Source organism: Monosiga brevicollis, genomic scaffold, assembly GCF_000002865.3.
Source record: "Monosiga brevicollis MX1 MONBRscaffold_2 genomic scaffold, whole genome shotgun sequence".
Lineage (NCBI taxonomy): Eukaryota > Choanoflagellata > Craspedida > Salpingoecidae > Monosiga > Monosiga brevicollis.
The window spans coordinates 2,669,429-2,693,305 of record NW_001865039.1 but is presented as its reverse complement, the minus strand read 5'-3'; the positions used below and the strand labels follow the sequence as shown (position 1 = coordinate 2,693,305).

General features: G+C 54.4%; 6 protein-coding genes across 6 annotated transcripts; 3 read left to right on the top strand and 3 right to left on the bottom strand.

Annotated features, from left to right (window-relative positions):
• Nucleotides 1–186: 186 nt before the first annotated feature.
• Nucleotides 187–4,511, top strand: MONBRDRAFT_30987 (uncharacterized protein; the record flags this gene model as incomplete). The annotated part of the gene is made up of 8 exons (XM_001742776.1): nucleotides 187–198; nucleotides 304–517; nucleotides 654–723; nucleotides 813–941; nucleotides 1,056–1,218; nucleotides 1,313–1,625; nucleotides 1,769–2,463; nucleotides 2,556–4,511. 8 exons carry the CDS (start codon nucleotides 187–189, stop codon nucleotides 4,413–4,415), a joined length of 3,456 nt encoding a protein of 1,151 aa, XP_001742828.1. The 3' UTR covers nucleotides 4,416–4,511.
• An 848-nt stretch (nucleotides 4,512–5,359) lies between these two features.
• Nucleotides 5,360–6,414, top strand: MONBRDRAFT_5315 (uncharacterized protein; the record flags this gene model as incomplete). The annotated part of the gene is made up of 6 exons (XM_001742775.1): nucleotides 5,360–5,411; nucleotides 5,513–5,573; nucleotides 5,695–5,749; nucleotides 5,830–5,922; nucleotides 6,047–6,181; nucleotides 6,262–6,414. 6 exons carry the CDS (start codon nucleotides 5,360–5,362, stop codon nucleotides 6,412–6,414), a joined length of 549 nt encoding a protein of 182 aa, XP_001742827.1.
• A 2,269-nt stretch (nucleotides 6,415–8,683) lies between these two features.
• MONBRDRAFT_13269 (uncharacterized protein) lies at nucleotides 8,684–9,828 on the bottom strand (the record flags this gene model as incomplete). The annotated part of the gene is made up of 4 exons (XM_001742329.1): nucleotides 8,684–8,971; nucleotides 9,124–9,297; nucleotides 9,379–9,495; nucleotides 9,640–9,828. 4 exons carry the CDS (start codon nucleotides 9,826–9,828, stop codon nucleotides 8,684–8,686), a joined length of 768 nt encoding a protein of 255 aa, XP_001742381.1.
• Nucleotides 9,829–11,829: 2,001 nt separating this feature from the next.
• Nucleotides 11,830–13,524, bottom strand: MONBRDRAFT_5313 (uncharacterized protein; the record flags this gene model as incomplete). Its single annotated transcript, XM_001742328.1, has 3 exons — nucleotides 11,830–12,585; nucleotides 12,663–12,931; nucleotides 13,071–13,524. 3 exons carry the CDS (start codon nucleotides 13,522–13,524, stop codon nucleotides 11,830–11,832), a joined length of 1,479 nt encoding a protein of 492 aa, XP_001742380.1.
• Nucleotides 13,525–14,862: 1,338 nt separating this feature from the next.
• MONBRDRAFT_22443 (uncharacterized protein) lies at nucleotides 14,863–17,511 on the top strand (the record flags this gene model as incomplete). Its single annotated transcript, XM_001742774.1, has 11 exons — nucleotides 14,863–14,988; nucleotides 15,095–15,204; nucleotides 15,332–15,450; nucleotides 15,562–15,711; nucleotides 15,803–15,885; nucleotides 15,992–16,086; nucleotides 16,193–16,325; nucleotides 16,418–16,545; nucleotides 16,675–16,891; nucleotides 16,998–17,168; nucleotides 17,359–17,511. 11 exons carry the CDS (start codon nucleotides 14,863–14,865, stop codon nucleotides 17,509–17,511), a joined length of 1,485 nt encoding a protein of 494 aa, XP_001742826.1.
• Nucleotides 17,512–17,851: 340 nt separating this feature from the next.
• Nucleotides 17,852–23,720, bottom strand: MONBRDRAFT_628 (uncharacterized protein; the record flags this gene model as incomplete). Its single annotated transcript, XM_001742327.1, has 23 exons — nucleotides 17,852–17,979; nucleotides 18,146–18,296; nucleotides 18,635–18,772; nucleotides 18,909–19,031; nucleotides 19,158–19,274; nucleotides 19,332–19,847; nucleotides 19,948–20,064; nucleotides 20,154–20,329; nucleotides 20,444–20,520; nucleotides 20,619–20,691; nucleotides 20,775–20,862; nucleotides 20,946–21,040; nucleotides 21,167–21,279; nucleotides 21,375–21,538; nucleotides 21,662–21,787; nucleotides 21,913–22,080; nucleotides 22,289–22,413; nucleotides 22,503–22,592; nucleotides 22,749–22,816; nucleotides 22,921–23,063; nucleotides 23,167–23,292; nucleotides 23,404–23,575; nucleotides 23,662–23,720. Coding segments are annotated over 23 exons (3,153 nt in total), but the record flags the coding sequence as incomplete, so codon positions are not given.
• Between the last annotated feature and the right edge of the window lie 157 nt (nucleotides 23,721–23,877).

Sequence of the window (23,877 nt, the reverse complement as noted above, 5' to 3'; positions counted from 1 at the left end):
GACGCAGGCCTCTCAGTGCCATGGCTGAAGCTCGCCATCGTCACACATGACCGGGATTGAGTAGTCTTCAAAGCGGCATTGCCACATCGGTCCCTGCTCGCTCGACGCCCTTCAGGGCGTGCACAGACACCATTGTTGGGGTGCTCCCTTATTTCTTGTCTAAATCGTGGCGCATCAGCATTCGTCATGTTCAAGCTTGTACGTTGCAACTTCTCGTCATCGCGCACCTTTGCTCTGAGGGGCCTCAGCCTTTTTCCATCTTCTTGGCTTGCTCACTGCGCATCACATCAACCACTGCCTCAGGCGCCCCTCAAAAGCTTGCGACAAGTGGCTGTGCCAAATGACTGGTTCAGCGAGGAAAACTTGAGATTCTTGCTTCATGCTCCACAACCATGTGCTTGGGTTGTCAAAAGCTCGGCCTCTAGCTCTGGCACAACTGGCTTCCTGATCAGCGTTCCCACTCCAACCTTGCTGGAGTACTTCAAGACGAAGCCCCAGCTCAAATCATTAGGAGAAGGTAAGACCTGTTTTACTTCTCTGCGCTCCTCCATCGGCCACCCCTAGGAAACAACACTGGACTTTGTTTTCCTTGCCCTGTCTGGCCAGTCCACTCCTCTTCTCAACCGGCTCGTTCATGCCTGCCCCGGACTTAGCCACGGCCTGGCAAGACCTCGAGCCACCTTCCGGGGATGTCACCAACGCATTTGCTCGGTGGTGTGCCTTGTATGTTATTGCGCATCATGTGCAATCCGGCCTGCCAGCTCTACAGGCACATATCTCATGTTCACGTCACACTTGCATCGGTTGCCCAGACGCTTGATAAATCATGGCATTCCCGTTCGTGGAGCTACTGTCCTGTTGCAACCCACGTCGCGCCACAACGACAACGACAACGGCAACGGCAACGACAACGACAACGACAACGACAACGACAACAGCTTGTAAGACGCGACGCGATGATGCTACCTCCTTACACTTCTCGCGGACTTCTGTACCCGTAGATCCAGACTCACAATGTGTGCCCCCCCCTTTTTGTGCTGCTACTGTGGTCATAGTGGATGCACAGAACGAGAGTTGATGCACTTTGGCGTTGAAGCAGCCGTGTTGCCCGAGACCGACAACAGTGTCCGGGGCACATCTTGGCTGGTTCTGCGCTTTACCCCCGTCGAGCCCGACTGCATGTTGGTACCTCATCGGTTGAGCCCCCACCAAATGCAGGTGAGCTCGTGCGATCACCTTAAACCTGGCAATGATCATTTCCAGCATGATCGCACGGCCTCTTATTGCACGTCTTGCTTGCCCCTCCCGACAGTATCCTCGCAGCATGCTGGAGTTGGCACAGCTGTACTCGCGTGCCATGCGGCCGCCGTCCCCTGATGCATCTCCAATCACACCAGCGGAAGGCATCACGCCCCGAGACGTGTCAGCGAGCACCTTTTTACACAGACTACCTCGTAAAGCTGAGCTAGTAGCCTTCTCAGCAAGTACAACCGATGGTGACGGAGACGGCACTCTCACTGCCACATCTGATTTGGTCAAAAAACTACGGCGACACCCTCGCGTCGACGTGCTTCAACAACTGCACAGATCAGCGCAGCAAGGCTCGCTCGAACCAGCCTACAAAGGTACGATTAGGATCAACCAAAAACTAAATACAAATGGTGGATCGCCGTGCTTGCCACCGCGTTATTTTTGTTGTTGATGTTCTTGATGATGTTGTTCGTGGTGCGACCGCCTGACTTTTACGAATGCATGTTTTGGCCCGCAGCCCCAAAGTATCTTAGCCAGAAACGCGCTAAGCTGCCCAACCATGGTGGAAAGAGTTCGATGGGGCCGCGAACTTCACCCAAACCCATGACCAAGACTGCAGCGCTCCGCGCCAAGGGTCGTTTAGCAGCATCCCCCATGGACTTTTCAGGCCACCGTAACTCAACAACCAACGATAGCCATCCGGCTACCCCTGCAGTACCCAACACGCTGACGCCAGGGTCGGAGCCATTGGCACATGATTCCACTTTGGCCAAGCCATTGTCGGTCACCTCAGGCGCGTCGGATTCGCTCACCCCTGTACCAGGCCCACAAGCGTTTGTACCGCCACAACCTGCGCCCCCGCTGACCACACAAGCATCTGCAGACCAGGGCATGTCATCTTTCCACCAGTCCATCCGTGCAGGCACGATGGACTCGGCCCCTCCCGTTGTGGACACAACGGAGGCATCTCCCTACAACCCGCATGCCTGCTTGGATGGCACCGGTGCCGGTATCGAGGACGGACTCGGTGGTCCGCGTGCCAAGAGCGCGGATGCATGTGCCCTCAACTTTGCTACATCCTTGATCCAGCACCCAGCCCTGTTTGGCCCCATGCACGATCATGGCAGAGTGTCCGCTGATGCTCTCTCTGACACTCACTCGGTTGACCCCCTTATTCCCTCTTGTTATCGCGCAGACCCTTCCTATATTCCGGTACGTTCACCTCTTCAGCCTAGTTCTCGAATCCCCTTTCTGCAGCAGCTAAAAAAGCCCCATCGTGCATCCGCTGTTGATTTGATACGCAGGCCTCGCACTTGAGCCGGGTGGTTCATGCCAGCTATATCGCTCGGCAAGCCAGCTTGCTCCCCACCAACGCAGTGCCAACAGGAATGGCAGCAACCGCGGCAAGCAAAAGTACCGCGTGTGATAATCTCAAGCCGTCCCCTGTTGCGTGGCGACTCAGCAGGGGATATGCATTGTGTGCCAAGCCTGTTTCGCGGCGTGCGCGTCACCTTGCCAAACGGTCGCAGCAACAAAGCCAGTTGGCCGTGCAGGCACCGCGCGTGAAGGTTGAAGCAGTTGAGCTGGACCGAATCTCAGGCGTCCACAGCCACTCTGGAATGCAGCGTTTGATTGATCCTTTCTTTCTCGAATTGTACCCTCCTCGCCCACCCCCAACCATCGCCAACGTATCCTCACGCGTCTGGCGCCAAACTCAGCGCATGGCCATGCATGGGGCTCAGAAGGCGCTGGCGCCACTTGAGAGCGTGGACAGCGCTGTCTTTGAGGGCACCTCCGTGCAGCCCTTGGATGATCCTGACGTTGTGACCAAGCACCCCATTTTCGACCATATCCAAGTCTCTGCCTCCGCCTTACCCTTGCTGGGTCGGATGGGGTGCCACCCCATCGCCCCTCCCTGCAACCTACGATCCTTGGTGGTAGTTGACGCGCACATGGAAAGCCTGGCCACACAGCAGCTCATGGAGACGCTTTCAAATGCCGCAGGGCAGTACAAGCAGGGTGGTCATGGCTCATGGGAGCTCTTGGACGACGCCATCTTGACCCTCTCTCCCGAGGCCAGCCAAGACCCAAGCGACGCTGTGACCGAGCTTCGTGCTCGCGTTCAGGCCGAGGTGGCTTCTTGGGATAATGTGGACCCTGACACCTTCCATCTCCTGATCATCTCCTGTGTGCCACACTTAAACCTGGGTCAAGCCCTGCAGGGGACAGCTGCGCCTGTCATGCCACAAAACCTGCATCTTGTACCCCAGCCCTTCTTGTTGAAGCCTCGCTATCAGCGCGGCGTACTGCGCATGAGTGAGCTGGAGACGCTTTGTCAGGAGCTGTACGCCACGCTGGGACGACGCTCAGGCACTTCTAACGGTGCCATGACGACTGTCATCAGCAATCGCCAATTCTCTTTGGCTTCACTCATGAATGATCGCACCGAGTTGTGTGCCGTGGACGGACGACTCAAGTTTTTGCCTCGCTTGCGCGTGCTGCACGTGGCCATTGATATCAGACCCAACGAGGACGGGTGTGTTTGTGTGTACACAGACGCCAAGGCAACTTTTACAGAGCATGTCAAGCTTGGGGCCGGCCACCGAACTCCAGAGGCCATCGCCCATGACGTCATTGCGCGCTGCGGCCATGTGGTGCAGCTGAGCCGACTCCACTGGCACATTGTAGCAGTTGTGACGGCACGAAGCCAGCACCTTGCTCCTGCTCTGCGTGCTGCATTTCACCTGGAACAGTGGCAGGACGAGAACCATTCCATTTTGAGTTTGACATGTTTGGTGCAAGATCCACATGGCAGCCTGTGTCATCCGGACACTCGTGCAGAGGCACATTCAAGAGTTTTGCCCTGCTTGCCATCAGAGCAGCTTCCTGCCGGCATTGGTATAGAGACTGGCGTTGGAGACGAGCGAGTTCTGGTCTTGGCGCGTTTGGGTGTGCAAATGCGCTATCGCTTGCTCTTTTGCAAGCGGGCAGAAGGAAACGGTGCGCAGGCACGGCACTCCCCCATGGACGACGATGAGTCAACTATGCTCCACTTTGTGGCTCAACAATTCTACAACCTCGGCGCATTAACCACCGCCCCTGGCTCAAGCACCGCGTCTGGCGCTCTGGTGCCCTTTCACCTGTTTGAGGCTTCGAGCATCTAACCGTCGTGTCTGCGTGCCCCCATTCTTTTCTTGTCCATGCCCAGGTCGTGACGGTCGAGCTAGAATGTTTCACAAACAAATTGAATTCAGAACTACATGTAATCAACGCGGCTCTTGATGCTCCTTCCTGGTTGTGCCATTGGCTCGTTTCTCAAGTCTTTTCGTTCAGCGGACACTTATCTGACATTTTTAAGGCAAGAAGTGCGCATGGAAAAGTGAGGAGACTGAGAGACTGGGAGACTCATCTCATCCAACTTCACAATTTGATCGAGACGCGCGCAGCTCTGCATCCGGTCGGCTCCTCTTCGACTCCATTCTCGTCATCGTTGAGCAGAGCAGGCGTTGTGCTAGCTGCCGCGGAAAAGGCCAAAGGCGCGTCCTGCCTCGGAGTGCAGGCCCCGGTGTGAAACCGAGTATTCCGTCAATACGCAAGTGAGGCGTACACGTTGTTTGCTGAAGGTTTGTTTGGTAACAAAAAAAAAAAATCCGATGGCCGCCCATACTCGTCTTGTGCGGGCAAGGAGCATGCGGCAGCGATGATTGGCCGCGCATGCTTTTCTACGCGCCTGAGCTGCCTGCAGCCACCGATACCTTTTTGATTGATCTGCCTACAATCCCTCTTGTGTTGTGTGCCGAGCGTGCATTCGTGTGGTGGGATTTTGCTTCCCTTGTGCCACCAAGCTTTGCTTTTGCACCCGCTCTCTCTCTCCTCTCTCTGTCTCTCTTTCTCGCAAACGCTCCCTCGCACCCCCTCTGCCGGTCTATATGTGAATTCCATTTGTGTTGCCTCACGTACATCCGGATCGGTCACTGCACAGGACTTTGGTTTGCCTCGTGCTTTCTGATTTGGCAAGCACAGCCGTTTAGCTGCCTTCCCCCCCCGACTTCTGCTTGTCTGCGATGCGCTGGGAGTGACGGGCCAAAACAGCGTGTTTCCCGACACGATGGGATCTTGGTTTAGCAATCTCTTCAATCTCTGGGGTCGTGATGGCAAAGGTCAGTTTGGCAAGGATACGCCGCCGAGACAACTTGATAAATCACCCCGCTCCCTGTGTCGGGCGTGGTATTCAGCTCGCCTGATTCCTGTCGGTTTGCAGAGCACAAGCTGATCATCGTTGGTCTTGACAACGCTGGCAAGACCACCATTCTCTATCAGTAGTACGTTCAGCAAGACAGCTCTGGGGACAGGCTAGCTGCTGGTTCTGCCCTCGTCACAGATTCTCGCTTCGCCCAGCCCCGAGCTTTCGTCGGCGCCTCACACTTGCTCGTGTGCCTACAGCCTCTTGAATGATGTCGTGGTCACTTCTCCCACCATCGGCAGCAATGTGGAGGAGGTTTGTCATTTGAATTCTCCTCAAGTGGCTCTTTGCTCCGCCCTCTTCAATCTCATGGAACACACGCTGAGCACCAATAGATTCAATTCAAGAATCTCAAATTCCTCATGTGGGATGTGGGTGGCCAAGAGAGCCTGAGGTCCTCATGGTCAACATATTACAATGCCGTCGAGGTTTGTCACAGGATTTTGACAACCGGTCGGCCGTGTTCTTCTAGCGCGTGGTGTTCTCAATCTCGGCTCGAACGGCTTGAACAAATTGCCAACGCCACGTGACCACACCAATGTGGCGATGTAGGCAGTGCTTTTGGTGATCGATTCAACAGACCGCGAGCGATTGACTCTCATCAAAGAAGAATTGTACACCATGCTTGCGCATGACGATCTCAAGTCGGCACGCTTATTGGTCCTGGCCAACAAGCAAGATCTCAAGGTTTGTACGCGTAGCTTTCGAGGCCTTTTGCTTCCCACGAACTCCACCTCCAACTCATGTCTCCCGTCATCCTTTTCTAGGGCGCCATGTCAGCCGCGGAAATCTCGAAACAGTTCAACCTGACCTCGATCAAAGACCATAGCTGGCACATTCAGGCCTGTTGTGCACTGACTGGTGAAGGCCTGTACGAGGGCATGGAGTGGCTGACGGATGAAATGACTCGAAAGCACTAATCTCTTTCTTGTTTTCTTTGGTGAAGTTGTTTCCACTCCATCACTGTGAACTCTCAATCGCCTTTCGACAGTCACCGATCATCCGACGCCCTGCCCGCGCGCTCCCCCTCTTACTTATGCTGTGCCTTCCCACTGCCTTTTCCGCATCGGAGCATAGCCTGTTTTTTTTCTCCCTCTCTCTCTCTTCTTTTCAGACATTCATAGTCCTCGCGATGTAGCGCCTGCTCCAATCTTGGGTTGCTGGCATGTGCCAATTTATCATCCCTAGGATCTTGATGGCTCAATTGTTACCGGGCTTGCTTGGACGAACAACGACAGAAGAGCGTCAGGGGGTGAGACAGGGCACCGTCGTGCTCTTACACGAACGATTCAATCTCGCTCAAGCTGTTGTCCGAATCTGACTCGGAGTCAGTGTCGATGTCTGAATCCGCGTTCAAGCCCCAGCCCGCGTCGATTGCCTCAGCATGTAGATCCACACTGTCCACACCAGAGCCTGATGTCTTTTCTACGCTTGCCTGACTGGAGAGGCTCTGCAGGTCGGCTGCTTGGTTTGCCTCGGCCGTAGCATCCGGCTCCAGAAACATGGTCTCGTGTTCAGTTTGCACTGAACCTGAGGATTTGAACTGGTCAGAAGTAGAAATACCGTCTGTTGATGTCACGAGGATCACGGGGCAAGCCGTAGGCAAGGGCCTTGCAGCCGCCAGGTCGAGGCCGCCCCCGTGCTCAGCCAAAGCTTCGTGCATGGCCTTGGCAACAAAGGCGCTAGCAAGCGCTTTGATCCGTGCAGAGGCAGCGCCTTTAGCGTCTTCAGCGCCGTCCAGGTCTGGCGATCCTGAAAATGGTCGGGATGATGCCTCGGGTGATTCGAGTAGCACAAGGGACGAGGCGCGAAATGGAGAAGGCTGGCGGGGTTCTGGCAATAAAGAACTGCTGCTCGAGCGTCGCGTCCGTCCACGCGATTTAACTGCAGCGGGGCTGCGTTGGTCATGGTAGTCAAGGCCCTGAATGTCTGCAACCAGGTCAAAAAGCTGCGCCAAGGATTCGGCACCGGTCGCTTCGCTCTGAGCACGATCCCTTGCCGGTGTGCTATGTCGCCGATTTCCACCAAACGGCCACAGTCGGCTACCCTGGCGTGCAGGGGAGGCGGTCGTCACGGAAGCGCGAGGTTGATGTCCCGGGGAGAAGCGAGCCGGGTCTAGCTGATCGTGCTGGGAGCCCTCGGAAGAAAGTGAAAAGGTGGTTGACATGGAAGCCCGCATCCCCTCGGCCCGCACGAGGGTTCGAGGCGAGCAGACGTAAGACTTGGGTAGCAAGCCAGTGCGCCGGCGCGTCTTGCGATGATGGCGACGCAGAATGGAGAAAAGATCTTCATCATCGGTGCGAGACTTGTTGCCGGCAGTGCTGCTTCGGCGGCGCCCATCGCCAAGATTGAGACCGAGCACCTCACGCAGCCGGGACGGTGAGTGGCGGCGGGTAGCAATGGGCGAGCTGGAAAGAGACCGATTTGCCGCATCCTTTCTGTGCGGTGAAGAAGGCTCGCGAGCAGGAAGAGTCGTTGTCTCGGCCATGGGCTCGGCGAGCAAGGACTCGAACGAAAAGGCCTGCCATACCATCAATCAGTTTTGGTTGAGGGCGAACATGCATTTTTTTTTTGTTTTTGTTTTCTTTTACCGTGACCATCAAGTCAATAGAACAAGCCACATGCATGCACACAAATAGAAGAAGAGACAAGGAAGGGGCCGGCTCAACGTACAGGTGTGCCAGAGGAAGAGGCATCGGAAAAGACTGAGCCACGGCCCGATGGTAACGCATCTGAGTCAAAGGCCGCTGTTTGGCCATCAACGTCCTGATCCTCTCTTTGCACGAGATCAAACCACGGGTCACGCAGCAGAGCTGAGTAGGAGCACAAGCGCTTGCTCGGTTCGTCGGTCAAAAGCTACCGAGAAAGCACAGACCAAATTTGAGCACAGGCACAAACTGCTTCTACAGCTCGTGCACAAGCATAATTGCGCGGATGCAGCTGAGTTCTGGCAACAACATACTCGTTGGATGAGAGCCCGGCCGGCCGGGGAAACGGGTCGCTTGAACTGTAGTTCCGTTTCACGGATGCGACGCAACATAATGTTTCGGTCATTGGCGCTGCGATCAAATTGCAGACGCTCAATCCCCTAGAGCAAACGTGCGCAGAGAATAAGTTTTTTTAGTTTTTTTTCTGTTCTGTTCTGTTCTGTTCCGGTCGTGCCAATAATTGGGCGCAGATGCAAGCGAGTCAAAAACGTACTTGGCCATAGGGGTATTTGCCCACCATGAGCACAAACAAAACAACACCCAAGCACCACCAATCAACTCGATAATTGTATGGCATACCAGCCAGCACTTCCGTACTCATGTACTGGATTGTGCCGCAGATGGTCTTTGTTTTTCCGTTGCGAGAGTGCACGTCCTTGGCCAATCCAAAGTCGGTGAGCAGCACCGAATCAGTTGCCTCGTTAAGGAGCAGGTTTTCCAGCTTGAGATCCCGATAGATAATGTGCTTGTGGTGAACGTAGTCCAACCCCTATCCATGACAACATTCGTGAGCACAAGGCTAACGGCCAGCCGAAAGTCGCCCAGGACCAGGCGGTAAAGCCGACTCGCAGCAGCAACACAAACAGGGTGACGGCTGCAAGAAAGCTGGTCAAATGACATGAAAAGTAAACCAAAGCTTACACGAGCGATTTGAGCAATGTAGCGAGCAGCACGTGGAGGAGGCACCACTTTGTGTGCTCGGACAATTTCGAACAAGTCTGTGCCTGGCACGAGCTGAAGCAGCATGTATAGGTCGGTGGCTGACGTCCAGGTCGCCAACAGGCCGACTATGTGTGGGTGTTGACCGAGCTTGCGCTAGATAGGCAGGAGCACGATGGAATCAAGGGAACCATCGTAGGTGGGCGGCTTGGACATGTGGCGATGCTCAAGACCTACCATGATGTGCTTCTCAGCTTCAAGCTGATCAATCATATCGAGGCGCTGCATCTCTGCCCAGTCCAGAACCTTGAGGGCAAACCGCTCTTGCGTCTGTTTGTGCGCCACTTCGAACACCTGTAAAAACGTTGTGCCGCAAGTTATTGGATAGTCGAACGGCAGAGGACCAAGAAGCCCATGTGAGTTGGTCAATTTGGGAAAACTGCATACGGCTCCTGGCACAGCAGCATCTCTCCCGCCCCGTAGTCACCATGGGCACACCTTGCCAAAAGAGCCAGTGCCAAGCACGGCGATGGTATCAAACTCATCAGCGCTTTGAAAAGTATGTGCACCCAAACGTCGACGTCGAAACAGAGAGCGCTGCTTCCGCGATGTCGTTCCAGAGCGTCCCCGCGACGCGGGCTTGGATGATCCCGCGGCTGGGCTTTGCCCCGGACTGGCTGCCGCCATGGCCTTGCTTGCGACCGCTTGGGCCATCATGCAACCCCTACTTCGGTGACCCCCCCGCCACGCCCCCCTCAGCGGCACCACAGGCCAAGCCCGTCGCTCGAGCCCAAACAAAATGCACAGAGAGAGAGAGAGAGAGATGGTCGGTTTGAGAAGTAAAGAGCAAAGACACAAAGGAAAAGCACAACAAGACAACAAGAGAGAGAGAGAGAGAGAGAGAGAGAGAGAGAGAGAGAGAGAGAGAGAGAGAGAGAGAGAGAGAGAGAGAGAAGAAAAAGAGAGAGATGGAGTGTCTGAGAGAGAAGAAGAAAGAAAGAGAGAGAGATGGGATGTCAGAGGAAAGGATCAAAAGTCTGACATTCAGTCTTTTGAACCGTTTTTTTTCGGGGGGGCTTCTCTTCGTCCTCGTCCTCGTCCTCCTCGTCCTCGCCTTGACCCCCGTCCTCGCCCTTATTCTCGCATCAATTGTGGAGAAGGTGCATAAAGTTTGCGGGCAGAGAGCTTGCAGGCCCGTTCTCATCCTGGATCTGGATCGTGTATGTTCGTTGGAGCAAGAGCCTGGTCAGCGCTTGCGCAAATGCCACGACGAAGCGAAGGCCGCAAGGCGGCGGTGGGTGGTGCCACTGCCGCAACTGCCCCCACTTCCACTGGTGGTGCCATTGCAGCTGTGGCCCATGACCCGCAACGTGCCTATTTGGCCCTCATGCAACGGCGCAGCGAAATTGAGGTGCGGGTGGTGCTATATGAGCGAGCGATCGAGTGAATGACAATGAACCCTGCTTGTGTCTCACGGTTGCTCTCCTTTGTCATTTTTTTGCGGTGGCAGCGAGATCTGCGTGAAATTCACAGTCAGGTGTGTTCCTGCGCGTAGTTGATATCCTTGCTGCTACCCGCACGCACTGCGTACCCTGCCGCATCTCACAGCTGGTGGTTTGGCTAGATTGTCAACTATGAACACTCGTATCTGAATGAATCCACCTTTGGAAACGCCGTGATTGGCTGGGAAGCCCTCAAAGCGTAAGGCGTCTCCGAGCCCCGGCTTTGCTTGGTGGCCATGGGAACAATCGCGAGGATGAACAAAAGGAATGCACCTGCCCTGCTTCTAGGTCGAGCCACGATAAAGCCCCTGTCAAGCCCAAAGTCAAGCCAGAGCACCACATCTTTTCTCGCTCGTCAGTTTGGTCAGAACTGGTATGTGTCAAGTCATGCTCCTCCCAAGCGCCGCTGTGGCACGTTGATCATCTGCTGTCGTTTTGCAAGACATCCTCTAAAAACCTGCGGCCACTTGCTTTTTTTGCGTGTACGTTGGCACACCGCTCTGTTGATCACGCAGCCGGCCGTACCACTCTTGCCCAACGTGGCTCCCGCCACCCTCAGCGGTCCACATGAGCTCATGCCCAAGACTGAAGTGACTGACATCGATACTGAAAGGAAGAACACACCCGAGGCGGCAATCGCAACGTCAAACACGCCACGAAGCAAGCGTGGCCCGTCCCAGGGCGAAGCAAGTGCAACAGGTCGGTCAGCGAGCACTCACCAATATCGGGACGACCCTTGACCTGTACTGAGTCTTCTCTTTCTATCTCATATCCTGACTTGTTTCACTTTGCAAAAAGGTGCCAAGCAAGCCAAACAGGCGAAACACTGATGTAGACTTTTAGTTGAAGTACTAGATAAATGAATTCATCGTGGTTTTTAAAGGCGCATCTTTGCATTTGCTGACGCTCGACTCCCCGCCGGCCATTTCCCGTGCTCGGATCAACAGAAAAGGTGCGAGAAAGAAAGGCGCAGGCTCAATTGCAGTGTGCTTTGTAACAGGATATCGCCACGCGCAACACATGGACATGTGCTAGGCGCGACCAGGAGTGGAAGATGTAATGCGTTGGCTCGTCTACTCTTGACAAGCACCATTGAATCGTTTCGAGAGCGATCTGCACGAGAACAGGAAAACAAACTTGCTCGGTACCCTTGCAAAGCGTGATGATGTGACTGGAACTGTGAAACTTAGTGCAAAGCAAAGGAAACACCCATACCAATGGCCATGGCAACGTAATAGACAACATTCATGATGGTCGAGGCGCGGGTGCGAGCCGGCTTGCTGCGAAACTTATCCGAGGCTAGAGAGAAAGAAAGTGAGAAGATGATGCCTGCTAGCCACATCTGGACACTGTTGATGGCAAGTAGGACGTAGTCGTTGGTACCAATGATGCCATTGATTGCCATCACGGCAAAGGGGACCAGGGCCAGGCGCAAGGCGGCCAGGATCAAGATGCGAGATGGGGTGAAGAGGCGCCGAAACGGTAGCCAAGAAGTCATGACCACGCCGAGGGAGGTGCAGATGTAGTAGTCATACATGAGAATCGTGGGCAGATTCTCAAAGTGTGTGGGCTTAAAGTCAATGTACAAGGCGGCCAAGAGGGTGGAACAGATGGTGACCAGCACCTGGGTCAAAGACTCTTGCCAAAGAAGGCGCAGGTAATCACGAAGATGCAGGCTAAGCTCATCAAACACGGCCTTACGGGCCACGCTCAAGTTGAGTTGCGCGCCCGTACTATCCTCAAGATTGTCTTGTTCAACCGGAATGACGAAGCGGTGGTGACTGCGCGCACGCAATTCAGCGTCCTTGCGATCAAAGAGCAACCTGGATTTGGGGTAGCGCACAACGCCCAGAAAGCTCAGTACACCCGCAATTGACAGAGCCACGCCGACCGTGTAGTAGATATCGATGCTATCCCAACGCAAGCTCCACACGCCGTTGTTCTGAAGAGAACAAGCGTACATGCAGAACACGTGCATGCCCGCACGAGAACAAAGGTTAGACCGAGACGGATACACACAGCATCGGAGCGAGCGATATTCGGGTCACTTGCCTTCTCGCAAAGGTTCCCGACGGCAATGTTCACGGGGGCAAAAACGAAAAACGGCGCGTAGGTACCAAAGAAGAAGAGGGGATGGAGCTCGGGTGGAAACATGGAGACAATCTGAGTGTAAGTGCCAAAGGAGACGGAGATGCCCAGGCCCATGATGCTCAGCAGGAAGTATACGAAAGGCGCGGAGGATTGCAGGTTGGTGTTGACACGCGTCATGATGACCAGGACAATCAGGGCTGTCAAGGAAACTGACACCCGGGGGCAGCAAGGGGAGAGGTAGCAATAATGGAGAAGAGCGAGTGAGTTTGTCGCCCAATCAGAGGTAGAAACAACACAAGTGCGGCAGCGTGGCCTCGTGCAACCGCAAAAACATACCGAGATAAGCCAGCATAATGCGCCAGGTGGCGGAGCGCGCTGTTCCAAAGTGCTGATCAAGGCGTGCATCAAACTTGGATTGGAGCATTTGAACCAGAATGCCTGGCATAAAGATGGAGATACTGGCAAGTGCATAAAAGTATTCACCGAGACCGAAGCATTCAGCGTACATCTGCGTCTGCATGAGTACAACCTCGCTGCGGGCAAAGGTGCTGACGCCACACAGGAAAAAGAGGAAGCGCAGGGTCCAGCTGACGGTGGTGTGTTGCACAAGAAGCTCGTAACGATCCTCGCTATCATCCTTGTTAGTGTGGTCGAAGTTGAGGCTCAGGGTATTGGAAGGCCGATGGCCACCACCGACACGGCCATCGTAGCGCGACGAGCGATTGTCTTGCCCGTCGATGGATGGGGCAGAAAGCAGCGGTTGATAGGCCGCCGCTTTTCGGCCACCCATGCTGGGCGGACGCAAATACAATCGAGTGCTTCGCCTAGACGGCTGAGCGAGCGCGGACCAGCGCGGGCGCGCAAGAGAAAAGGCTGTGCGCGCCCACGGTCAAGCTTGCGTCGAATGCCGTGGTGAGAACGTCGACTTCCAACAATGGCAAGAATGGCGTCGCTGTGTAGATACGGGTGGCCGAGGGGCTGGCGCCGATCAGACACCCCCAAGCTGCTGATGGGCCTTCAGAATTCACAATTGCCTCCTTGTCCAGAAAAGGTTCAATCAGGACCAGGACTCGTGTGCTGCCCAGCCCTGCGAAGCGTGTTTTGTGGGGGCGCCGAACCAACCGTCAAAATGGAACACGCGAATTGGTGAAGTTGAAGTAAATAGATCATGCGCTTGCCCTTGGCGACAGTATCAGTGAACCGGGGCCGAGTATCGGGGCACGGGCCACAGCCAGTCGGAGGAAATTGGGAATTGGAGGACAAGGGGGCAGAGAGCAGAGATGGGCTATAGAGATGGGCAACGGTGACTGGTAAATTGGAGAGAGAGGGTTGATGGGGTGTGGTAGTGGAAGAGAATTTAATGTCAGCCGCAAACTTAAAAGGGGTAAATCATGGTAAAACCAGAGGTTTGGGGTCAATGATTGTCAGAAGTGAGAGAGGGGTCGAGGTTGACGTGCAAACGCAGAGAGAAAGAAAGAGCTGAAAATTAAAAATTCTTCCTGAACATACATGTGTGTGATGTTGTCACGAAGACGTGATGCTTCGTCTTGATCTTGAATTGAAAAGAAGAATCAGGTCCTGGCAATGATAATGTGGACGTGGTTCAGAACCAGGCTGGAGACCAAGCCAAGAGGCGAGCTTGCCAGCGCATGGTTCCTCCACCACAACCCTCCCTGCAGACAGCCAGCGAAAGCTGCCGCTGCCTTTCCCAGGAAAGGAAAAGAAGGAGCGAGAGGCTCCATCGAAGAGAGAGGGCATCATGCTGGCGGATGTCAGAATGTCAGATAAGTTCTCTTGGGGTGAGATGTCAGATAAAGTTTGGTGCTTTAAGGGCTTTTTTTTTTTTTTTTCTGAAGTGTGTGTATGTGTGTGTTGGGTACAAATGGCAGTCGCAGCAGTCTGGCGAAGCTCGTCTGATCGGACCGGTTGCTGTTTTTGTGGGGGAGGGGGTGGCGGGGGGTGATGGATTTGAAACATGAAGGAGAAAAGCGTGGCATGAACTCTGTCTGCTTTGAGAAACACCTGTTGTTTTTATCCATGGTGGGATGATCCGAGGGCGCGCCCAACTCTGATGCTCGGTGCTTGGACTGCTTGGACTGCAGATCCTGCAACTACACGACAAGACAAGATGGCGTCCGAGGGCGGTACGCTGAAGATTACGCTGCTAGCAGGCCGCGACTTGTTGGCCATGGACCGCAACGGGTACTCCGATCCATTTGTCGAATTTTCTTGCCCACAGGCAGACCCTCCCAAGGTGGGCAGCGCGGGCTGAGCGCCCGCTCGACGACTGTGCGCTTTGCAACCAGCGCATCCCGCAACTTGACACTCGCCAAATGATGCTCTGCACATTTGTATCCCAGGTCCGATCCAAAACCCAGATGAAGACCCTCAACCCTGACTTTAATGAAGTGCTCTGCCTCAACGCTCCCCGGGATGGCATTGTCAAGGTTGTCGTCTACGATTGGGACCGGTGCGCTCATGCCTTGTTCTCCTAAGGCACGCGGCAATGGCGCCGGCGTTGTATAACAACAATTCGTCTCTGACCTGTCTTGCTTTCCTGCCTCCATGTCTTTGCTGCCCCTGATCATGATGGCCAGTTTCTCTAAGAATGACCTTTGCGGTGTTGCCACCATCAATCTGGACGAGCTGGATCTGAGCTCCCAGCGCTACAAACTCGATCTGCCTCTGACGTATCCCGAGACCAATGAACACGCTGGTAGGAGCTAGTGCGACTCAAAGCAAGAACGAGAAAAATGATCGGCTGGCCTACAAGCCAGTTTTTGCCTGGACCCAGACCGGACAACGACTCACCTTTCGTGTGATGCAGGTTACCTCTTCATGACGTTGCAGTACAGCGATGGCAAGGGCCTCTTTGGATTACCTTTGAGCGCCGCCTGCGAGCGCGAAGGCTCAGACGTACCCTCTATCATTACGCAGTGCACCCAGATCCTGGATGACTGCAATGCCGCCAACCTTGGTACAGGCAACATGTTGGCCGTCTTGTTTACACTAGTCTTGTTGTTCTGGGCCTTTCAATCCCGCTCCTCTCATGCTTGTGCATACCTTAGAGGGCATCTACCGCATCTCCGGCGATGCACGCAGTCTTACCATTATGCACGAGCGCTTAAACGCTGACCCGCTCTACCGTCAAGTTGGTTGCTCACCTCAGGCTACCCCTTGTTCTGTCGGCGCACAATGATCTCCATGCACACGTCGCACCCTCAGATCTCCCGGATCAACCCTTGTTTCCCGTGCAGATCCCGGCCAACACAGACATGGACCTTTACACCGTGGCTGCTCTCCTCAAGCGCTACCTTGCTGCCCTGCCCGAACCCCTCTTCACCAAATTTCTGTACGTCGCAGGTCGCAGTCTCTGGGCGCACGAATGGACGCGTTCTCTTGACTGGCCTTCTTCTTTTGTGCGTGCGTCCACACGTGCGCGTGTGTGCGTACCTTAGCTACCCTGAGATCATTGAGGCTGTCAAGGAGAAGGACGAGGAGGCCATCGTTGATCGCTTGTGTGCAATCATGGTCCGGGTGCCTCCACACCACCGCGATTGTGCCCACTTGCTCTTGTCCCACTGGCGGCGCGTACGTGTTCCACATGCCGTACCTGCAGAACTTGCCATGCTCCCCAAGCGCTGAGCCCTTTGCCGCCTGATTTCGTGGTGCCCATTTGGTAGATTACGGCCAAATCGGCCATCAATAAGATGACGCCCACCAACCTGGCCGTGTGTTTGGCCCCCACCATCCTGGCCCCGAATGCAGGCAACGAACCTGCTGCCATGATGGCTGCTCTGAAAAACTCTGGGTGCGTACTTTCTCATGCCCGTCGATCCTGGCGCTCGCCTTGAACAAACATCGTAGCCCATGCTGTCCACGCCTCAAGTTCTTTTTTTAAACCGCTTGTTCTCACGATGAACCAACGTGCGCTCCCCAGCCTTGACACAAAGGCAGTCACGTACATGCTAACACACGATCGAATCGTGGAAGCTCTGAGCTCTGTCCGCTATACCCCGGCGGTCAAAGTTCCCCTGTTCCGCGGCCGGAGCGTCCGTGGTCACGTCCACGACGTACTATATGGTCTCTTCATGCAGCATGCGCTCGATGGCGAATTCCTGACGATGGAGGAGTTTCGCAAAGCTGTTTATGAACTGGTGCGTCGAGACGAGTGTTCTCACGCCTACCCTGGACCCATATTCTGCTGCAAGTCAATCCAACGCTGACCTTCTACCCCCATGTCCAACCCCTGGCTTCCTTCAGGGCCTGGTGTGGTCATACGAGCTTGAGGACACCTACGACTCCATGGCAACGGGCATGCCTGGGGTGGATCTTGCCTCTTTTGAAAAGTGCGATGCCTCTGACAATGCGTTTAAACTGACCGTCTGCCCATGTCGTACAGCTTACTCCATGCGCTGTGTTTTTATACAGCTGGTGCGTTCGCAGCAGCCTCGTGACCTCGTATGCGCAGGCGCAAATCTTGCGCACCACTGCTGCGCTCTTCAAGGTGACTTCAAGAAGGCCCGCTTGATCAAAACTCACGCACACCGCATAACTCGGGCCATTTTTCGCCCAGCTTGGTCCCACTTGCCTGTGCCTCACGATGCATCTGACCCCCCGGTAGCGCTTTGACACGGATGAAAATGGTACCCTGAGTGAGGATGAATTTGTGCCTCTCTACGAGTTTCTGTCTGGGCAATATCCCGATCTGTCATCCTCTTCAGCCCACGAAACCTTTTCCCGTCTCTGCGATCCCACACACAAAGTTATTACGTAAGCTCTCTTTGCTGCATGCCAAAGAGAAGCACGCCCAGTGTGCAAACGCAACAAAATGGCTTGGCCCCTTCTCTTTCTCCTCTCCTCCCTCCTCTCGCCTCTCTCTTCCCTCCCTCTCCCTCTTTTGCCCAGAAGGTATTTGTGACTCATGTCGTCTTTAACTCCTGATGGACTGGCAACAGATTGTCCAATTTTGCAGCTTGGACCACGCGTCAGACAAGAGCCTAAAAAGTGGTTCGGCTGCCTGATGTGTGGTTTTTGTTTTTGTTTTTTTGTTTTTTTGTTTTTTTCTTCTTCTACTTTTTGCCGCCTTTAGCAGCCTTGCCTGTCGTCTTGGACGCCGCCATGACCTTGATTTTGCCCGGGACGGAGCGGAAGAGTTCCAGGTCCTTGATGGCCTTGATCACATCAACCTCCGCAGAAGACGCCCCAGTCTCCGTGCAAAAGTGGTGAATCAGGGATCGAATAGCTACCAAGCAGAAATGTGGCGTGAGGTTCATGTTAGTAGCACGACATAGTATGCCAACGTGGTCCGTATTTAAGCAAGCACGCTCATGGCTGACTGGGCACGATCTTCCTCAATTTATATTTATTCTTGGTGGCATGATCGAGGGCCCTCCTGCACATCGTCGTACCTTTGCCCTTCTTCTGCTCGCCGGGAACGATCTTGGCCTTGAAGCGATATTGCCGCACCGCGCCATATGGTGCAACCACGGGCAGGGCAAACATCAGCTCGTCGTCAGGATGAGGCAAGCCTGTGAGGGCGTCCAAGTAGGTCAGCTGATCCTGCACGTTGGCATAGAAAACAGAAGATGAGTTTCAGGCACTGTCATGCACCCATGCAAGGGTTCTATGCAAAGTCACAAGGGGTGCCAGAACAAACCCTCTCGTCCTCTTCAAGCTGTGAGATGTTTTCGTCTTCCAGCAGTCGGCGAATCTCCTCCTGAAACCAAGTTATCCCAGAGAATCAAATCGCGAACAAAAAAGCCTTAGTCGCACAAAGGAAAGCAAAAGCCGTGGCCCTTCGCCTAATTGGCATGCCGCAGCAGCTGCTGCTACTACTACTGATACTTTCATGACCACGCGAAAGGTCTCGGCGAAAAGCACAAGCAGATGTACTTTACCTCTTCCTGGGCTTGAATCTGCTCATCAATCTTCTCTTGCTTCGATGTCTGCTCAGTGGTCACCAGACCCACTGACTCGGCTGTGGCCATGATGCGATCTGTGACAGAGCTGATTTGCTGCAGCACAGCCTCAGAAGGCTGATCCTTGCCCTGGGCACCTACAGACGGATCGAGATTTTCGTTTCACAATCGCAACAAAAGCATATCGCAGTTAGCGATGGCTGGATGCGGTATATGAGAGGCAAAGGTCGGATGCGGTCACGAGACCTTGGACATCACGCGTTGCCTGCTGCTTGGCGGCAAGCTTTTCCTTGCGACGCGCCCGCTTATCAGCGCGGCTCAGCTGTGGGCCAGCAGACCCCAAAAGATCGAGACGCAGTTGACGTTCGTCTTCATCCTGCAAGCACATAACGCCAAAATCGTGCAAGGCACGGTAAGCCACACAATCCGACATGCGCGGCGACGACTAACCCTAGAACCATGACAACAGCACATCAAGCAAATGTTCATTCAACCAGCTGACCTGCTCGGCATATTTTTGCTGTTTCTTCTTCTTCTTGCCACGCTTCCCGCGCACCGCGGGCTGTTGGGCGTGTTCGTTGCGCTGATCATCCTCGCCTTCGCTGTCTTCTCCACTCTCCTCTGCGTCTACGGCTGGAGAATGCTCCGGTACCCCAGCTGGTTCGGCAATGTCAACCCCAGTCAGCTCTTGCAGCTCCGCGGCGGTCAAGCTGCTCATCTGCGCTGGCGTGTAGCCTTTCTTCTTGAGCTGGCGCTTCTGCTTGGCACTCAGTCGCGCCTTGCTTCCCTGCATTCGGCTGCGCACTGCAGTGTCAGCCTCTGATTGGGCGTGGGATACCGTGCGTGAAACGCTGGCGCTCGGCGTGGCTGATGCGTAGTCGACACTAATTTCCGTGTCTGGAAACGCCATGGCCGCCGCTGTGGACATTGCAGAAGAGGATTCAGCCGGGACTTCTGGAGCAACCACAGCAGTACCAGCTGGCTGGCTCTCGGCTTTGTTTTTATTCTGCGTGGCGGTAGAATCCCCTGCCTCGCTTTCAGCAGCAACTGGCGAGGCGTCCCCTGCACCGCTTGAGGACGCCTCGACGGGCTCGGGCGGTCGGGATACGGCGGGAGACGACGCTTCAGAGGCCTCACCCAACCCACGGGGTCGTCGCTCATTGACGTGCCGAGCCACCGAGCCCTCGTCCACCTGAAACCAAAGCACAGTGCTGCGCATGAGCCTGACCAGAGCGTCAACCGATTTCGGTGTGTGTCCCTTTTGCAAAGTGCCAATTCAAACTCATACTAACCTTGAAAAGAATGGCAAAGCCCATGACAAGCTCGACCTTCGGCAGGTAGTTTTTCTTTCCACGGATCATAAAGCTGCCCGTGCTCAAGTACTCGCCGGCTGGTGCTGTCTTGGAAACCTAATTTCATGTGCACATGCAAAAGTTCAAATGCATGAAGCTTAGCACGCCACTACAAACGATCTAGCACAGCAGAATGTGGAGCATACCTGATCATGGTGGACCCACCACGCGCTGGTCGGCATGCGCGCCTCCCAGGAACCGCTGTAAATGACAGCCATGTGGCCGGCCTCTTGGAGCGTGATTGGAGGCACGTCCCCGCCGCGTGGATTCTTGACGATGACGCTAGCTGCACCGTGTAGATCCGCATGTACGTAGACGTCACCTGCATCAAACGGCACAAGACATGAGCGGAGGGAACTGGAAGAAGATCCACTTGTGGTTTTGACTGGGCAGATTGCGTATTGGCCGCATGTCATCCACGGACACGGGCACGGACCTTTCTTCAAGTAACGGCGGACCAGAATCTCGTTCTGCTGCCGGTCCCTTCCGCCAATCACGAGGTAGTTTTCGGAGCTGCAAAAACGAGCGAGCGTTGCGGTCAGAGCAGGTCCCGAACCAAGCCTCGAAATGAGTCTGACAAGCCTGCCATACTCCAGTTGTCCCCTACGCACCTGATGAACCAAAGAAACTTTTCAAACCAATAAATCTTGCGCTGCTTGTTCACCGCGGTGGTCACGTTATTTTCTAAAATGGCAGAATTGATCAGCCACAACCATCGTTGCCAGTAGCATGATACACGGCATGTCGAACGGAATAGCTGGCCATACGCTGAAGTTGTTGCTGCGTCTTGCGCTCGGCTGACTGAATCGCCAGTTCTGTGGCATCGCGCGCCTTTTGCTCCTTGACCGCAGATATCTATGATTGTATTCAATCCATTTCGATGAACCAAGGCCCAGGAGGCAAGCCCCAAGGGTTGGGGCATGGTACTCTGGTCTAACCTTTTTGTGTTGGTACATGTTGCAAGCGTTGGCGTAGGCCGTCAAGGCGAGGTCCAGATCAATGGTCAAGAATGGGTCAGTCGCTGACGATGTACCTAAAATCAATATTGGCACCCAACACAAGCCCATGTCATCAGAATGCGCTCCATGACATGTATGTGATTCCGGTGCATGAGTTGATGTCGAATCGATGATCAAAGCCGAGATCTTACGAGCGGCACCGCGCTTCTTTGATGCAGCAGCAATGGCCTTTTGCTCCTCCTCCTCCTCCTCCTCCTCGCTGTCACTTGCGCTGGACGAATCAGATTCGGAAGACTCGGCATGGGCTTCGGGGCTGTTAGCGTGCCAAAAACATCAATGGTGATCAAGGGTTGTGCATGGCTCAAGAACGAGGCAAACTATCACCTGCCCTTTGAGCGATGCACTGACTTGGGAAGACGGATGGTCATGTGGTTTTTGTCCAGCTTGAGGCCATCGATAATGCGTGCGTCAGGATCGCCCTGCTGCTGTGCCTCCTTCACCAGCTCCGCGATTTCCACCCAGTCCAACTTGTTGGCCACCATGCTGCGAATGATTTCAATGGCACGATCCACCTAAGAGCTCGTCGGGCAAGTGAATACAATGCCGCGCAGAAGATTTGTTGTAGTATGAATCCAAACCCAATGGTTTTGAAACATGCCAAAAGGAGCTTTGGCGATGCAGCGTGCTGCCCTGACCTGCTCAAGGTTCGCCTCGAGCACCTGGGCCTTGCGTTCGTTGGCCTCTTGCGCGAGTCGATAACCTTCCACATGTTTCTCGTGTGAGGCCTTGACAGCCTCGAGCTTCTTAAGAGCGGCAGCCTCCTGCGATTGCCGGTCCATAGTACAAGGTGAGCGCTTGCACCTTGACACACACCAAAAAATAAAATAAAATAAATAAAATAATCAGGGCAAGCCACAACCCCAGGCAAGACGGTCAAGCAAACGACCTGCTGCATGGCGCGCATCTGCAACTTCTGGGTTTCAAGCTCGGAAAAGTATCGATCAATGGCGCGATCAAACGACGGAAGATGAATGTGGGGCCGGTCTTCAAACTGTTTCATCATAAAGGGAATCACGTCATCCAGAACAAGAACTGGGGCTTCGTCGCCTTCCGCCTACGCACCCCCCGCCAAAAAAAAAAAAAAAGTGAATGAGTGAGGGATAACAGTTCACCTTTGGATTTCCAGGTGGCTGCTAGGATGGGAATGCCCGTGTCAACATATGGTGTTTGCCAGCGTCGACTCACCCCGGTACGTTTCGGTCCTTGTTGTTGCAGGATGTAGCCCTAGGTGCAGTCAGAGACAGGCAGTAAGGCGTGGGAACCAGGCGGATTGTGTCAATGGGCAAGTACTGAACGACCGTTGCGCTTACTGAGATATCACCAGCCTTGAGCTTTTCAAAAAGCAAATCCTCAGCTTGCTTCATCGCGGCCAACACGCGATCCAAGTCTAGAGGTCAACAATGCATGGAGTGAACCGTGGTGGCTTATACCCATGCGTTTGAGAAACTTGATACGTCCGGCAAATGCAAGACCAACCATCTGGAATGGCAAGGCCCTTGCCGACTTTGGCATTGTTGGGAAAGCCATGCAGCTGCATGCAGTGCTCAATGGCCTGGGGACCACATTCTGCGACATACCCCCGCAAAAACAAAAAAAAAAAAAAAATCAATGACATGAAATGAAATAAAACAGGCCATCGCAGCCACATTGTCAACCATAATGGCCACTCTGCAAGAATTGCAAACGCAACGATTGGACTGCACCAAGGCTGGTATTGCGTACCCATGATGGGATTCAATGCTTTGCGCGCCGGGTCGCCCTTCTTGCTTGAGGCAAAAGCTGCCTCGAGGCTGATGAAGGCCGCACATGCACAACCCAAGGGGGGAAGAGAGAGGGGGGTGCAGAGTCAGGTGTGTTGAATGAGGTCAGGCGCAGGCCAAGCTTGAACACGCACCGCTCACGAGTGATTGGGGAAGGCTGCTTTGACGCTTCGATTGGGTAGCGCTCCCCAACCGCGAATTTGACATCCTCAGAGTCAGTTCGCCGACGCAACAGGGCCAGAATATTGTAAGTTGATTCTGTCAAGATAATGTTACCCTGCACAGAGCGGCAGCAAGGCAGATTCAAATGCAAAGCAAGGCGGTGAACGTGGAGCCCTTGAGTCTGGCCAAGGCTGCCAGTTGTCGCTACGGTCACGTACCCGATCATACAGCTCGATAATGAGATGATATGCAGCTTCATCACTGCCAAAAGTAAGGTCTATGACGCGGTCGACGCCAAGCTGCTTCATGTCCGTCAGGCGGCGCGTGCGCAAATGCTTGCGGCACTGTGGTACCAAGGGACATGAGAAGCCACTGAGTGAGAGGGGCTTGTGACCGTGGGTTTACAAATTCTAAAGCAGGTCGCGCTGCACGGTAGCCCACACGCCTTGGGATACCTTCATTGTAAAGCCAGAAGGAGCGTCACCCTTGGGCCAGTCATACTCGGTCGTGTGGAAGCGAATGCCAGACTCGATGAGCAAGACAGCTTTCTCCGGCGTTTGCTGGAGGCGGATCAAATATGTCTTATTGTCAATATCGTAGATGTTGGCCACACGCATGCCAGTCAGCCTGTGACAAAGCCCAAGAGGGTGAGGTGTACGTCATTCGTACGCAGCTCTGAGTGAACTTGGCCCAGCTTGAACAAGCTTGCTCACCGGGGCTTGAGCTCTGCGAGCTGGACCTGCAGGTCCAATGTTGAGAAGCGGTTCTTCATGGGCAGTGGTTCCGGGCAATGTCCTTCCATGGTCACAAGCAAGCCAAACCAGTGAGGCAAGCAAAAGCTAACCCCCCCCTCCACCACCAATGCATACAACGCCCCACACCAAACCGCAATCTGCCACAACTTTACTTCCCCCCCCCCCCCCCCCCGA